This window comes from Lipophrys pholis (genome assembly GCF_963383615.2).
Source record: "Lipophrys pholis genome assembly, chromosome: 16".
Classification (NCBI taxonomy): Eukaryota; Metazoa; Chordata; class Actinopteri; order Blenniiformes; family Blenniidae; genus Lipophrys; species Lipophrys pholis.
Window position 1 is genome coordinate 15,146,169 of NC_137634.1, and position 16,790 is coordinate 15,162,958.

A 16,790-nucleotide genomic window follows, 5' to 3' on the forward strand; every position below is an offset into this window, starting at 1 on the left:
TTAGTCGTGTGTATATTTCTGTAGACATGACAACGCAGGTGTCTTATTTCTTTCTTAAGTTGCATGTGCTTCAATCCATTCATCCATCCATCTATTATGGCCGCTTTAGCCCACGTAGTGTCGTGGGTAGCTGGAGCCGATCCCAGCTGACTGGGATACACTACAGGCAGGCCGCCAATCCATCACAGCTTATGCTTTTGTAATGTCCTGATGAGAGTCGGTGAAAATCAACCTGCTGTGCTGTTTTGCAGTGACAATGCTTCCATCCGTAGGTGTCCTCTACATGCTTCATCACATGCCTGCGTATTGTGGGGCTTTTAGAAAATAAAAACAACATGTTCATCAGCACATCTTTCATGGTTAGGTGCCAGTACTTTCACACTTTCTCTGGGTCTTCCACCAGTGAATTAATATCCTGAATCAATTTGCTGAGTTTATTACTAAGTGTTCATTTTTCGTTCTTTACAGTGCAAGAAGGTCAGACCAGGCAGTATGAAACGTCTGCTTCTGCAGCATTTAGGCTTCGCATATGAATATGACTCCTTTTTATTACCACCACATAAAAGTCTATCAAACATATACTGTATATCATCTGCAGACAGGCATTATCTCCTCTTCTGCGAGCATTCCAGTGAGGCGAGTTGTTTTCTTTGAGGCTTTTGAAGTTACTAAGGAGAGGTGTACGTTATGCCAGCGGTTTCCCAGTTTTGTAAAATAGTCTACAGCAGCAGACATTAAAGGATATCACTTTTTTTCCATATAATATTAATGTACCATTCAGATTGTTAGAGTAATAACAACATGAAACTGCAAAACATGGATCAGTTCTCCCAGGACAGACCAACTTCTTTTAAGTCTGTCAACAGACGAAGCTCAATAATAACTTTGAATGTAAATCACAATTTTAAAAAAAAAAGCAAACAGAACCAAAACATCCTTAGCACTTTAGAAATTCCTGAACTAATCTTAAGAGTAATAAATGTTCAGAAAACACAGTGTAATAATTACATGAATATGTATACTTCTACTGTAAACTACAAGAAAACAAAGCCATGTCCTTGAGTTTCAGTTGTTAATTTATTCTCTTTAGCTGCACAACTGCCTGGATATCACATAAAAACAGGAATTACCATATGACAGGCTCAAGGATCCAGATTTTATTCTTTGTTTATGCGATCTCTGCCTGACTCGTTGTTGTTTAGCGGCGGTGGCGGCGACTGCTTGCTCCTCATGCTCCTGCCGTCCGTGGCGGCGCGCGAAGTCTCTGTCACGAAAAGCCGAGTCACCCAGACCGAGGTGACAATGCGTTTGTACTCATTCCTGAAATTCCTATTGAGTAAGCCGTAGATGATGGCATTCAAACAGCTGTTGAAGTAGGCCATGAAGTAGCTTACCACGAAGAGCCACTCTGGGATATGGGGACCCACACGGGATGGATCTATTGCCACTGCCAGGCCAATCAGGTTAAGTGGTGCCCAGCAGATAGCAAACAGCACGAATACCACAAACATAGTGATGAAATTCCTCAAGTCACTTGGTCTGAGTCGTGGGCTCTCCTCGGTCTTCACTTTGCGCCGCACCTGAAAATGATGGAAACAGACGAGCTCGATAAAAAGAAAAGAAAAGAAAACACAAATCTGCCTTTGCCTCACTGTTTTATGCACACTTAAAAACACCGGAACCCTCACCGAAGCACATTTAACCACACAGATGACACCTTTTCAAAGGCCCGACTCTTCTATCTGCCCATCACTGATAATCATGAAATAATATTTTAACACAAGATTGCCACAATTTGATGAATTTTGTTGCTTTTAGAGCTTGTCTCAGAACTGTGTTCACTTTACTTGCGATAAATGTTACCTGTCAAAAAGGATTTAAGCTCGCAGAATGTTATCATTTGTAAGCCTATTGTGGCATTTAGAGAATTCCGTTTGTGCAGCATCAGGTCAATCATTAAAGGTCAGTTTCAAAATTTGAAGAAGACGTATTTTCTACATTACAGGTTCAACCTGAATGAATCAAGTACGCTGATTACCACTGACCCATCTGCTTTACATCCTATTTAAATCTCCAAGTTTTTTTTTTTAACAGCATTATGTGAATTCAAAAGGATATTTTCTGTAAAGACACAATGAAAGGACATTGAACAACCATAATACAGAGAATTCAGAGACATACCTGAATCACTAGCACCCAAATACGTAGATAACAGAAGGTAACCACTGCAATGGGAACCAGGAAGTGAACCACGACTACTGCCACTGTGTAGGAACTGCTGACATTCTGGGCGAAGGTGCACGAGTAGACCCGTGGGTCATAGCGCAGGGAGCCGACGAAGAAATTGGGCACAATGGCCACTATTGTGAGCAGCCAAATTAAGGCAACAAATATCAAAGTGTTGCGATAGCTGTACAGCCGACTGTAAGAGAAGGAGTGACAGATATAGCAGTATCTGTTCACTGCAATCCCGGTGATGTTGAAGATGGAACCGATGACACTCAGGCCCATAAGGAAGCCACTGACCTGAGGAGAGAGAGGAAGAGAGCAGATTGTTGGCGTTTTGGTGATGCTGTGGCAGCACGCTGAAAAAAGCTCCAAGTAAAGTCTTCTTACCATGCATTGTGTGTCTCCCAGTGCCCATCCGTCATGGAAGAGAGCATAGAGAACAAGAGGGTAGGGGTAGAAAGCTACCACGAGGTCAGCAAATGCCAGGCTCACCACAAACACATTACCTGGAGAGGAAGACACCGAGGGACATGGTCAGTTCATTTCTATACAGGCACATTATCGGTTGTGACATGAATCACGTTTTAATACGCGGCAGATGCAATAATTATACAAAAAGTGAATTTTATTAAGTTTTATTGCCACTAAATTCACCCTCTAGTATGACATCCATAATTTCACCCGTTATCTTTCAACCTCAGCACGGTGAATTTTCCCACGTCTCCTCTGTTTTTAAAACAGCTCCGCTATTAAAACTGGAGAATGGCACCACACGTCACAGTCAGTTGGGGTTTGGCATGATAAAGTTTTCAGACTTCCTGTCGTTGATGTCACTGGTCAGTTGGGATAAGCTTGTATCAGCCTTGGATGACACCAGTTCTTTTTGCTTTGTTTCACACTGCGCATTGTCTCACCCCAGCAAATAGTCGACGGTTGCATAGGATGTGATTTTCACTGGGCTGGCAGCCTATCTCAGCACGTCCAGCAGGGTGTGATTGTTGGCTGAGGGGGGGCCAAGATTACAAAAGGTTGCTCGCATCTGCCCCATGGCTGATTGCCTCGCCCCTGACAAAGTTTTATCATGACTGGCAGAAGCGCTGCTTTGACAGAGTGGAAGGACAAACATCTGGACACAACACTGGGTCCCAATTGAAAGAATCGTTGGTTCCCAAAATCCAGCTTGTGCGTCACAGAAATGACACATTGTATTGCTTTGTCGTAGTAGAACCGTCACATTTTCTGACTCGGTTCAGTCGTGTTTTGCCATCTATTGATGTTGCCACTAGTGACTTTTATTAAAATGTTTTGTTGTTACCAAACTTTCTCAACCTTGCTGACATGTTTGTTTGGTAAAATAATCACAGCAAAGGGTAGAGCAAAAATACAACAAACGAGAGGTGTTAAAAAAAAAAAGAAAAGTCACATTGTGCCTTTTAGGTTTGAGGGAATCAACAAAAATATAATTGAAATTCACTCCGAAACATGGAAGGAACTATTAGTTCTGTGCATGGCTGCTCATACCAAAAACAAAATTAGCTTAATAAAGAGCTCAAGGAGATCCTTTGTTTCTGCTACAGTTATGTTTTTTTAATAAGTTGGTATTATTATAATCAGGGAGCTTCCCATGATTATTATGATATCTTCTGTCCTCTTTATTAGATACAATTTAAGAGGGTTTTATGGCCTTACTTATTATCTTCTTGTGATTTTTTTTTTTTTAATGATTTCTCACATTCACAATGACGGTTGGAGTCAGCCCATATAATTTAATCTGTTATATTGTTGCTCACTTCAGCACATGTGCCTCATTTTAAGGTTCGATTTTCATTGACTGAATCAACTTTTTCTGATGCCTATTTGGTCAAGATTAGTTTCTCCAGGCTTCTTCATGTCTGATTCTTTGAGCTTTCCCCTCAAATATTTAGTCATTTGTGACTTGCCTCTTACTGAAACACTTGTGTATGTAAAAGAGATTAGTAATACAAATAAAAATACATTTGTCTTAAAGTATCAATGACATTTTTTTCAACTTTAATTAGATGGGCGGTCACAATAAAGTAGAAAGGAAATCCCTTTGTGGACCCATCAGGGCTTTTCATGCACCCTCGCCAGAAAAAAACAAAATAAGATATATGACAGCACAAACAAAAGAGCGAGAGTTAAAAAGGCATGCAACGTCTAAGATAGAGACATCATGTAATTGTAAGCCCATTGTGGAAAATAAACCACATTGACACAAGAAATTAAAAAAAAAAGCATCATATTGATCGTCTATATCACTTTTTTTTTCGACTAAAAGTAATGTATGCTCTGTAATATGCATGAAGACATAAACAACAAATTACATAAACATCACTGCCTCTGAACTTTGACGTGCCCGTTGCATTGGAATGAACATTTGGCATTCAATCCACCAGAGGGCGCTGATCCAAATCAACATACTGGCCAAATATCAAAAAAAAGAGAAGCGTTGTTTTTTTCGAGGAGAAGTAAGTTCACAATCACTATGACAATGACAGCGATGACAGAAAGTAGCTTTCATGTTTGGTTAGTCAGTTGACACTGAGACAATCTGAGACAGACAGGGGTGGTTGGTCTGTGAGGCCGTTAAACACCTCGAACTGTCACACAGCCGCTACGCCAAAATTTATTTATGCTTTTTATCTCAACACTGCCCCACAGCTTCTACTAGTGGTACTGCTCTGTTGGTCTATATGCATAACATTCCAGGAGATTGACACAATCAACGCCAAGTATGGATGGAAGGCTTTGTGCACATCCATATGCATATCGAGCAGAAATGAGCCTTTAAGGTCATGGGGGGCTTGAACCAATTCCAGCTGACATTACGCAAAAGGCAGGGTACAAACTGCACAGGTTGCAGGTCCATCACAGCGGAAGCACAGACAATTGTCGACACAGCCACACATCATAGGTAATTTACAGACATCCATTAACCCTTTGGACTGTGTGAGCAAACTGGAGTCGCTGGAGAAAATCACCTCATGCACAGGGAAAACATGCAAACCATATGCAGAAAAGCCTTGAAGCGAACCTGGGATCTCACTTTGAGGTGTCACATTTATCTAAAAGTTTTACAATTTTCAGCTCAAAGTGCAGAGTTACTGAAGTGTGTTGCTTTGAGTCTCTTGTTTTTTAGACAGCACAAGTCTCTTTTCACTTGAACGAATCAATACCTCCACTATTGCTATCTTCTCTTACCCCAAATCTCTACCTTTCTCAGTAAAGGATGTGTGTGCTTTTGCAACTTCCGCCAGCAGGTATTGTATTTGTTTGACTTTGCCAGCTTTCAGGATTATTTGTCAAAAGCAACTCAGATGATTATTGTAATGGTAGACCCAAATGTAACGGGGAAGAGCACTGATGCATCTTTCTGTCTTTTGGGTTCTGGGCCTCATGTCTCTTGCTCACCTTGTGTGTGTGTGTTTTCACAGCAGATGCCAACAGAGGTCATTTGCAGGGCATTATTTGTGTACACAGGCTGGTGCAAAAAAAACAAGCAATCCTAGATATATTCACAAGTAGTCAGTGGCAAAAAAACCCACAAAACCTCAAACATTCCTGAAAGTGATTGTGGGCATTCAATGTCATGCCAAAAGTGAATGATTCAAAGTGCAGCAAAGGTTTATTTGTAGTTATATCATGCATGACAAGCTTCTTCTTCTTTTAGCATGTGCACATGTGGCTTAAGAGTGTGGCTGTCAACCTAGAAATGTCAAAATACTCCATGATTTACAAAGCGGAAGCAGCAATTAACTCCCCCTGGTAAAGGGAGGGGCGTCGAGGAAAGAGAAACATACCTCTTATTTTTAGTTTAATCCATGTGTTTATGTTATTTTGATTACTATCCTAACAAACCTTATGAAACCAGATGAACATAAGAGTTTTTGTCAAAGACGATTGCGACACTATTGAGAAAAGAAAAAAACAAAACATAAGTCTTTTCAAACACAACAAAGACATTAAAAATATGTTTACCAGGCTGTCAATTGTTGTTTTCATATTCCCCTGGGCTTTCTCGTCAAATTAGGACATACATGTAATGTATACATAACACAAACAGGTTGTTATGTGTCTATATTCACATATGACTCCCATTATCAGGATGATTTGGTAGCTAATAACAAAATTAACTATAATAACACTGATTGCTCTGCGTCTGACAGCCTGCGCACAGTTGATATCAGTCACAACCCACATATACTGTGTGTGTCGATAAGGAAAATATCTGTGGACAGCAGCATATGTGTGGGTTTACAGCAAATGCACCGTGGCATCTTCAATTACCATATGATAAGACTTCATAATCCTGGGCTTTCCAGTGTCTTTGAATATAAATTAGATATGTGTGTTGAAAAGGAGGTTGATGCGCAGCATCTTTTTTAAAACCCTAATATGGATCTTTTAATCACAGGGCTTTCCAAATGTGATAAAGCAAAAATGATCTTTTTGGTTTGACTGGATTAATCTTCATTACCAGCGGCTTTGTGTGAGTGGGCGCCATGTCCACACCAACAATTAAATCAGGCAATGAAGAAAGGCAGCTTCAAATCATGGAATTATAAGTACACGGGGTAATTTAAAGATAGGGAAAGCACTTTATCATATAGAGCACAGTATTGAGACTTCATCCTTCCTCTTGACCTGAATATATCCAGTATATTTTACTATACCTGTTTCCAGATTCTTGCTTTTCTGATGCACGAAATGACTTATGTTGAACATGTGTCACAGCTCTGGCGGTATGTTTCGTATTCTATCTTAGGTCTTCACGAGTTGTTTTTCTCTTCCCTTTTTCCCCTCAAGGGCCCTTGTGCTTCAGGTCTTGTCATGTTGAACTGGTTCAGTTTGTTGCCTTATTTAAAGTCACATTATGTTGTCATATTTAGATTATCGGCATGGGTTCTGATCTCATGTCAGTTTTGTTCTTTAGTCATAGTTCTGATTCCGAGTCATACTATACTCTATACATTAAAATAAAAAAAAATTCTCTCTGCCCCAGGGCTGCCAAACGATTGAGACTGGGCAGAACTTTTTTTTTTTTTCCCCTTGTGTTGTCTCTGAAATCTATCCTATGATTAATCACATTTGTGTAGAAAATGGTACATGCCACTGCTTTTCACTCGTTTTTTTACATCTCTTCCCAGGTGTACTGCATTTTCTTGTGAGGTCTAAGGCATTCTTGTTTTTTGCCACCTTGTGTAAATAATGGTTGTTTTTTCATGCTTTACGGATCATGTTTATTTTTTAGTTTCTCCTTATGCATTTTTTTGTTTCTTCTTTTTCTCTCGTATTTTCAGCTTAAGGTAAAACAGGCGGGCAACAAAGAGGTGGGATAGACGGATGAACATAGAAATGTGGGTTTCTAGTGTGTCTAGTTGTCCTGATGCATGTTTCATATATTGCCTTTGGTCTATGTTCATGTTAATGTCTGCCTTCAGGTTCCCTGTCTGCGTTAGATCTCTGCCCTCAGGTGTCTTCTTGCTCTGCCATCCATGTGCCTCACCCTGATTACACATGAGTGTTGTGATCTTTGCTGAGCCGTCTCCTGACTCCCTGAGCATGTATAGGTACACGTGACATCCTCTTTCAGTTGCCAGTTCATTCAACTATATTGCTTATCTTTGTCCATGTTCTGGTCAGCTTTTTTAGCCTCCTTGTTTTCTATTTACTTCTTTTTCTAGTCATGACCCTGGATTGATTCTGGACTACATTTTGGATCGTTTGCTTTGTGCCTTTGATTCCCTAACGAAATGCCTGTGTACTGAAACTTACACATAGCCATCCCTCTCTCCTCTGAGTTCATTATATTACTGTACTCCCTTTGAAGCTTATATATATGGCCCAAGCACCGCAGTACCATTCTGAGTCACGGGGTAGTGTTGAGATTAAAAATTAAAAAGAGAAACAACAATTTTCTTTTTAATGAGCAGCAAAATTGATAGCCCTGGAGATATTTAATGGTGTTTAACATCACCATGTTAGTTATTTCTGACTTCCTCTCTCTGAAACAAATACTTCTACTCTGCTTGGTATCTGGTCAGAATGGTAATTTAAAGCGGGGCCCTCTGGTGGATAGTTTGCCAAACAGTCATTCCAAAGCAATAGCCAGTGACCTTTACGCTGTTTTGGGTGCACATATCTGTTTTCATGCCTATGTGGAGCATAAATGAGCCTTATAAATGAACAGGCCAAAACCTGCTCTGTCTTCTGCCGATGTGTTCGAGTCCGCCGTCCCCGCCTTCTCCTGACGACAGGTTGATTTTTTTCAAGTGGTAACAATAATTCAGAATGCTTTTGTTGTATTGACACACGACTTTATGAACACGCTCCTGATTCTTTTCTCATATTTTGTTAATTCAAATCTGTTGGAGAAAATGGCAGCTGCTTCCTGAAACTGACTTGTAATTATTCCATAAGTTGTTCATCTAACTTCATAACTTAAAACTCTGAGACATTTTTAACCTGTTACAAGATTGCGTGGTCACCGATGAGTCAGAAAAGTGTGTGGTGCACAGTTGTACCGATAATTACAGGAATTAAATTTTCAGTTTACATGTTGAGCCCAGCAAGAAGCATACACTCATTCAGACAATCATCACAACGCTGTTGAAGCCATGTTTTCTTTCACAAAAGCGTTTAAATGGTGACTCGTGTGACATATTAAATGACCTGCTGTTCTGCTGCTTTGCCATGTTACATGATAAATAACAAGCATTATATAAACCAGTGCACAGCTCTTGTGAAATTCTTGCAAATTTCTGTTTATTCGTGAATGTTAGAGCAGTTTGTTTTATTTGCAAGGCAGCGAGCAGAAAAGTTTTGAACAAGGTGTTAGATTTTGCTCCGTGACGGTTATAATGTGATGATATAACAGTTAAAGTAGACCGGCCTACAGTATAGCTCTGTTGGCGTTAGTTCATGCTTCACTGGCGTAGATGAACAGATTCATGCATGTACGAGTGCGGTATAGCCGGTCACTTCCATTTTTCCCCCTGCCATCAGCCTGATGGGAGACGGCCCACATTTGACAAAGCAGAAAAAACAAGTGTCCCACATGTGAGGCGCGTGCACAGCTGCACGCCGACACACCTGTGAGAATTTTCAAACCATCTGTTCACTAAGCTGGTGATAATACCGATGATCGCATTTCATAAATTATTCACAGACACGAGCCTGAGCTTAAACACAGTTATCTAGTCTCAAAGTTTAGAGCAATAGAAACTACGGTTATATTATACTACAACTTAATTTACCCAGAAACCCGTGGGGCATTTGGTGTAATTTCAACAACCAACTGTTCAGAGACCTTGATTTAAAAAAAAAATTTAAGTCCAAATTTCCAGATGAAAGCACATACAGAGTCTGAAGTGTAGAATTTAATTTGCAGCAGTAACATATTTGGCCAACACCAATCAAAGAGGAAATGAGAAATCTTGCACAGTACAGAAATAACATTAATTTTTTGCACCGCTGCGCCCCCCACCTCACACACACACGCGCGCGCTTTATATGCCTAATAAATGGATGAAATGTGCCTAAGACTGAAGTTTGGACGGCTCCCCACAAGATCATTCACGTGCACATTATTGCGTATGGGACTGTTGACTGAAAGTTAATCGACAAAAGAAATGCGGCAATGATTATTGTAATGAACAGTATTAGAACCCAAAAAATTGTTTTGTGTCTTTTCCCTCCGTGTCTATAAGCAATGCCTTGGGGGGAAAGATTGCAATGATTTTCCTCTCATTTTCTTTTTCATGTCTTTCCTGTGGGAGGACATGGAAGGCAGATTTGCCTTGTTTGCATTTAAATTTGTTTTCAGTGAAGGAATGGGGGTAAAAAAAAATAGATGATAAGGGAATGTTGATAGGATTGGGGACTGAGTCCAGAAGGGAACTATGTGGAGGGCAAAAGTGGTCAAGCATGATAAAAGCTGCTTTTTCATGTGGAAATGCTAAAAGTTAAAAGTGGGGGAGCCAATCTCATTTAAGGTGGCTAAATAATGCATTTCCCACAAGACATGATCAGGGCAATTAACGGCTCTGTAATTCTAGAATGGAGCCGTCATCTCCGGTTATTTCTTTAGTCTGTTAAGTGGAAGGACGTGACACAAAGAAGAAGAAAAAACAATTTCTCACTCAATCTGCCGAGATCAATGAACAACGGTGTCAAGAGGAAAAGTAAAATGATTACACATAAAAGAAGAGTGAAGGTCACCCGAGGATGGGGTGGTTCGCAGTAGAAGAGGAGAAGAAAAAAACTATGTTGACGAGGCAAGCCACAAGATAAAGGACTACTTTTCTCTTAGCGCTGTAGGCAAAGCACTAAACAATCTTGTCATTACCACTACATGTCATCCTCGCGGCAGCACATGCCTATCCACGTTGGCAGCTCTCAGCGCCAGCAGCTCCCTCAATCCACTCCACTGCCCTGCCAACTGCCTGGTCATACATATCATCCTCAGCCTGACCACTCTCAATCACTTCAAACACAATCGGGTTTTTTTTATTTTATTTTTTATTTTGTCAATTTACACAGCTCCAACTCAGTTTTCTCAACAAAAAAACAAAATTGGGGGGGGTATGATATATACCACTAACCATCATTAATCTATCACTGATTAATGATCGCCGTCTCATGGCATTTGCTATTTTCTATCTTCTTTCTTTCATTCAGGAATGTAATGTGCTTCTCTGTGAAGAACTGGCAAAACACACTGAAATTATGAAGTGGTGGTCAGGCTGTGCGGCATGCCTGAAATGGGTTGGGATGGAGTACCTGGCAAATGCTACGTGAGAAAGAAAATGACCTTCAAAGTGCAGTTTATCACTCTCTCGACATTTTGAGTTTGCAAAAGAAGCGTATCACCAAGAAGTTTTTAGCCAACCCAATGAGGTTAGAAACTGTACACCTTCACTGAATAACACTTATCACCCCAAGTAAACATTGTACTATTAGTAAAACTGAACATGAGTTTGTCAAGTCCTTTTGTGTATTTTACTCACGCCCCACCAACATATTCGGACACGCATTCATTTGACCCTGAAGTATATTTTGCCTAAAGTCAGTCTGGTGGAGTTAATTGGTGAAAACAGCCCTCAGGTTACACTTTAATTAAAAATGTGTAGCAATATATCCAGAAAGATGTAGCTAGTCCTCTTGATTTTGCTCTTTTAATTTACCTGGAAATCAGCTCAAACACGTCAAACAGCATAATTGATAACTGCCATCTATCTATCTATCTATCTATCTATCTATCTATCTATCTATCTATCTATCTATCTATCTATCTATCTATCTATCTATCTATCTATCTATCTATCTATCTATCTATCTATCTATCTATCTATCTATCTATCTATCTATCTATCTATCTATCTATCTATCTATCTATCTATCTATATAAAATGTGTACTGCATTTCTATTTATTTTACTCCTGTTTTAAAAAGAAGACTTTACTAAACTTCTCCAAATGAAAAGTATGTAAAGTTGTACATGCTTCTCTGCTTAGTTTACTTCGGGCTGTTGGTAACTTATTTTGCTTCAGAGGCCGCACACTGCCAAATGATAGCATAATAGCCTAGAAACAACAAATTTGGCAATTTGTTTTGGGGGGTGAACAAGAACTTGCTGAGGAGTCATAGTTACACTGTCACCGCCACTGCAGCCACCTGACCTCTTTCCAAAGAAACTTTGCTATATTGATGTTCCACTACATCTATCTGTACCCCTTGCACACAGAGTTACGCAGTGTTGCTTTCGGAGGGTTTATATTTCTTAACAACATCAATAACATGGAGCAGAGATATGTGTTTAAAGGCTCACAAACATCAAAGCATTGCCGAGAAGTTTGTTGTACTCTGACACCAGTTTTATGAATAAGACATTATAAACTATTGCATACAGCACCAATAACTTTAGATGTGAATAGTTACTCTCTGATTACCATTTCAAATCCAGTAAGGCAAATATAGTCACTATAGTCAATGCGAGAATGTGGAGAAATCCTGTGAGGCTTTCTATGTTAGAGCAGCTTGGTTATTATTTTACCAAGCTCTTGTTTACTAGAGAGGACGCACTTTAACAGTCCTCAACTAACTCAAACCTTCTGACAGTAAACGTGAAGCGTTTGATCGTAACTAAAATGAACATCATCTACATTACCTGATGGTTGATTACTCGATCAACGGCTTTTAGATAAAGGTTGGCCCACCTTTGAAATAACGGTTTGCTGCTGTCTGCATGCTGGTTGTATATCTCAGCTGTTTTGCTGCAGTTTTCTCTCGTTAAGAGCTCATAAATGTGTTTGTTTATTTCTGAAATCCAGATTACAAAAGTATGTTTTTTCTGTCTGACATAACTCGTTGTTCCCCACATTTTAAATAAATATCTTTTTAATTAAAATCAATTCTTTATTTTCAGTAACTTGCACAGCAAAGTCTGAGAAAAAGAAAATATTTGGAAAGTCTAAAAACAACTTTGTAAAGTTGTGATGACTTTTTAAGGAAAAAAAATATATATCTTGTTGAAAAACCACCAGATAAACAGTCGAGAGACATGAAAATCTTCTCTGGCACGCAGTGACTCTACTGAAGTGCGTTGAGTGTGGAGCCGGGTTCAGCCGGATGCTGCTTGTTGCAGTACGCCATTATTTACATGACCACACGAGGTTGCTTGTGCGGCGCAATAAACAATAGTCACGCCAGGCATGCCAGTAAATAACTGACACTTGCCATTTTTTGCTTGTGTGAGTTCATGTGCTCCTAACGTCAGCGAGTAGGCTGAAAAGCCATTTCAGGCAGTTACACCTCTGATCACTCCTGACATCATGTGGGCTCCATCACCTCTATCACAGCTACTTCACTGCAGCACTTCGGCACTACGAGGTCAGCAAGTATTCTTAACCTGGTGTTAAGTTACTGTAAAAGCTGCGGAGCCAACAAACACTGGTTGGTTGAAAAGTGTGTAGGAATTGGCTGCAGAATGTTTCAGTAAATATGATTCAGCGGTTGGTCGGCTGCTGCTTTGAGCCCGGCTTCGCACAGAAGCTCTTCTTTTAACAGCCTCCCTCAGGCCCTTCGCTCCGCGCTCGTCGCCTCCCTTTATGTGGCTCCGTCATAGATTGTTTACAACGTAAACACCATGCAACACTCAGTGAGACGCCTCATTTAGAAATTACATTAGCCTAAAGTAAGCACAGATGATGCAACATGATGAAATATGTAATAAACCGTTTGTACAGGAGGAGCATAAATAATTTGCAAAAACTTATATAAACATTAAAGTCTTTTCAAAATCTTTCATAACGAGCATAATGAAAGTTTATTTTTCTCACATTGTTGTTTTAGGAAGTTTCTGTTTTCTTTTTATTTAAGCTTCACTATATATCACATGCATTTTGGGCCATTTTTTTCCCCTGAAGGAAAAAGGCCCAACTTTACCACACTGCACTTACACAAGTTTAAAGGTAGCAAAACACACTGACTGCACAAAAACAACCCTCCTGCTGTACTCTAATTAACTGAGAAGCAATTAGGTGTCTTGCGGTACAACGCTAGTTTCAGGCCAATATGCAAACCAGATATAACTGCTGAGTAAATCACCTTCATAATAATAAGTAACAACTCCTCCTCAGCCAGACACCAAGAAGGTAAAGTATGGAGGGAACGATTGCGGAAGAAAGTGACGCTGTGGAAAAAAAACCAAATTGGAATACATGGTGATTTTATTGCGACATTGTTTGTGTGTATATTTTGGGTTTAATTTGGTGATATACACATTTTACTAAAAAGCCCAATTTGGTGATGTAATTCACAATCTGAAAGCTATGAGTCTGTATTTTACTTGCAAAGCCTATGAATGTTTGTACACTGTTATGTAATAAGAGCTTTGGGATGCAAATAAAATTATCTGTTTGCCCCAGCACACAATTTGCATATTAAACTACAATCAATCAATGGTTTGAGTCTTTGGAATTATAGGTCACTTTTCTGCCCTTTATTCGGTTTTGCTCAGACTGAAAAGCTGCACCGACAACCGCTTATCAAAGTCTTTCATCATTTTTGTGTAAGCATCAGTATGGGCTGCTTGTGGTAATGTTGCCTTACGGAGTCCACATTCATTCTGAACAGCAGTGCGTACGTTGTGCCGATGTACTCAGCAGTGGGCGTCTGTGTGTGCTTTTTGCACAGTGGGGATAAACGGTTCACACATGGACTAAATTACTCCCCTTAACTGCATCTACACGTACAATAAATTGTGGAAAATGCTATCTATTTATGTGCTGTGTGTTGAAGAAGACACATTTGGGGCATTTAGTCTGCAATACGCTGATATTTCTCCACACTTTACACAACATTGATTTTCACCATGCAGCAATTCGGAGATAAGTAAAAGTGGCGGGTGATCAAGCTCGCTTTTAAAATGGCCAGTCTCGAGTCTTGTATTGAAACGACACACATTTTCTTTTTTTTCTCAATAGTAAAATGCGTGTGATACCAAACAGCAGCGGTGGCAAGCAACGGAGTAGTTGTATCTACTGTACAAAAGTAATATTTTCAGCTGCTTGTACTTATTTTTGGACTTTTATGATGATTACGCAATATATTATAATATAAATGGAATTCATATCAATTTATATGAAGATTATTTCTATAATTTAAAGATATTTGCGATGATACAAGTTGAATCATGATCTGCCTCCCATGGTAATGAAGGGAATTGTGTACTAATGTATGTATATGTATGCATGTGCATGTGCAGGTGCATATGGCTTCCCATTTTATGGTCCATCTTTCATTTCTCGTGTCCTTTTTGAGATTCTGACTCGGTCTCAAATTTCAGGCTGTTCAACTTCCCCTTCTTGTGTCTGATTGCCGCTCCCTTCCCTGATGTGTTTCACAGAGTGTGAGATCGTCTGCACCTGGTGACAGCGCTGTATATATCGGGTGTCTTCTGTGTATTCTGGTTGTTGGCCCATCTGTGTTCCTGGGTCCTGCTTTCCAGGGTGTCAATACTTATGTCCTCTGATCTCGTGAACTTGATTTTGGACATTTGTATTTTTTAATTTTCTTGTTGGGGAATAAAAATGAGGACTGCATGATGGTGCAGTGGTTAAAACTCTTACCTCACAGCGAGAAGATCTGGACTCGAATACTAGCCTGGGATTTTCTTTGTGGCGTTTGCATGTTCTTCCCGTGTGTGCCTGGGTTTCCTCCAGGGAGTCCGGTTTCCTCCCGCAGTCCTAAAATATGCGTGTGAGTTTAATTGGTGACCCTAAATGAATGTGAATGTGAATGTGTGTGGTTGTTTGTCTCTGTGTTTGCTCTGTGATGGAATGGCAACCGGTTCAGGCTGTATCCTGTCTTCGCCCATAGTAAGCTGGGATTGGCTCCAGCACCCTGTGACCCTGCACAGGATTACGCAGTATAGAAGATGAATGGATGGAATAAAGAAGAGGATCTGTTCCACTAATGGTGGTGTCTGGCATTCTGTGTCCTCCTCTGAGCCAAACTTAACAACCCATCACAAAAAAACATTCAAAATTCTTTAAAAATGACACCCTGTCTCAGTAAAGCTAAACATTCATCCAAGCATTTTACTTTTATAATAGAGTTCATTAGTAAAATACCACAGAATGATCCACATTCAAACCTGGATGTCACAATGAGAATATTAATATCTTAATTACACTAAAATTGATAATGATATAGTAGTGTAGAATGTGATCAGTGATCTGTGTATCCATCCTTCAGCTAATTTTCTTTTAATCAGCAGACAGTTTATTTGACATCATAGATAATTGGTGAGTTCTAAATTATTGTCTAATTTTACCTTCACTGCATTCATAGTTTTTGCTTGAACATTCAATTCTGAAAAGTGTTTTTCATAAGAATATTCTGGTTTTGTTTATGAACCCAAAGCTTTTTTAATTAGGACTTATAATAAACATCGCAAACTCAGTTGGTAGAGCATGAGACTCACAATCTTAGGTTAGTGGGTTCGTGTCCCACGCCGGGCGCCACCTTCCCGTGGGCTCACCACCTGCAGGAAGGTTCTTAATCGGTGCGATGTGATCTGGGTGACAGTGCTCAGACTGTCACCCCCGCGACCCGGAAACGGATAAGCGGAAGAAAATGGATGGATGGATGGATGGATGGAATAAACACAACTACCACCCCTCAGTTTGCACAGTAATCACCCCCTGTGCACAGCTGATTTGTTTGTAAACCTTTGCCATGAGGGCGAGTTCATTTCTATGTGTATATATATATATATTTACATAATTTGAACAGTGGAATGATTATCAAACAAATGTTATATAATGTAACTTATGAAGAAGACCGACAACATCAGGAGGATAAAACACACTTTCAGTGTGTGCAGTGAGTATCACACTTGATGAAGCACTGAGCAGACAGATGGTCCTGTATCATGTCATGACTGGGAAATTTCCATGTAGATGAGGACACGTGGAGCTGGAATTACATCAGAGGGAAAAGTCTGAGAGTTGAATCTATGTTTTCGGCTGTGCGCT

General features: G+C 39.9%; 1 protein-coding gene across 1 annotated transcript in view; it reads right to left on the reverse strand.

Annotated features, from left to right (window-relative positions):
• Nucleotides 1-201: 201 nt before the first annotated feature.
• The window catches only part of mtnr1bb (melatonin receptor 1Bb), a 37,810-nt gene continuing 21,221 nt past the window's right edge, over nt 202-16,790 (reverse strand). The window contains exons 2-4 of the mRNA XM_080482456.1: nt 2,617-2,735; nt 2,182-2,526; nt 202-1,580 (exon numbers count right to left, since the gene is read on the reverse strand). Coding sequence (XP_080338582.1) covers nt 1,158-1,580; nt 2,182-2,526; nt 2,617-2,735 — 887 coding nt within the window. The 3' untranslated portion in view covers nt 202-1,157. The remainder of the gene's footprint in view (nt 1,581-2,181; nt 2,527-2,616; nt 2,736-16,790) is intronic.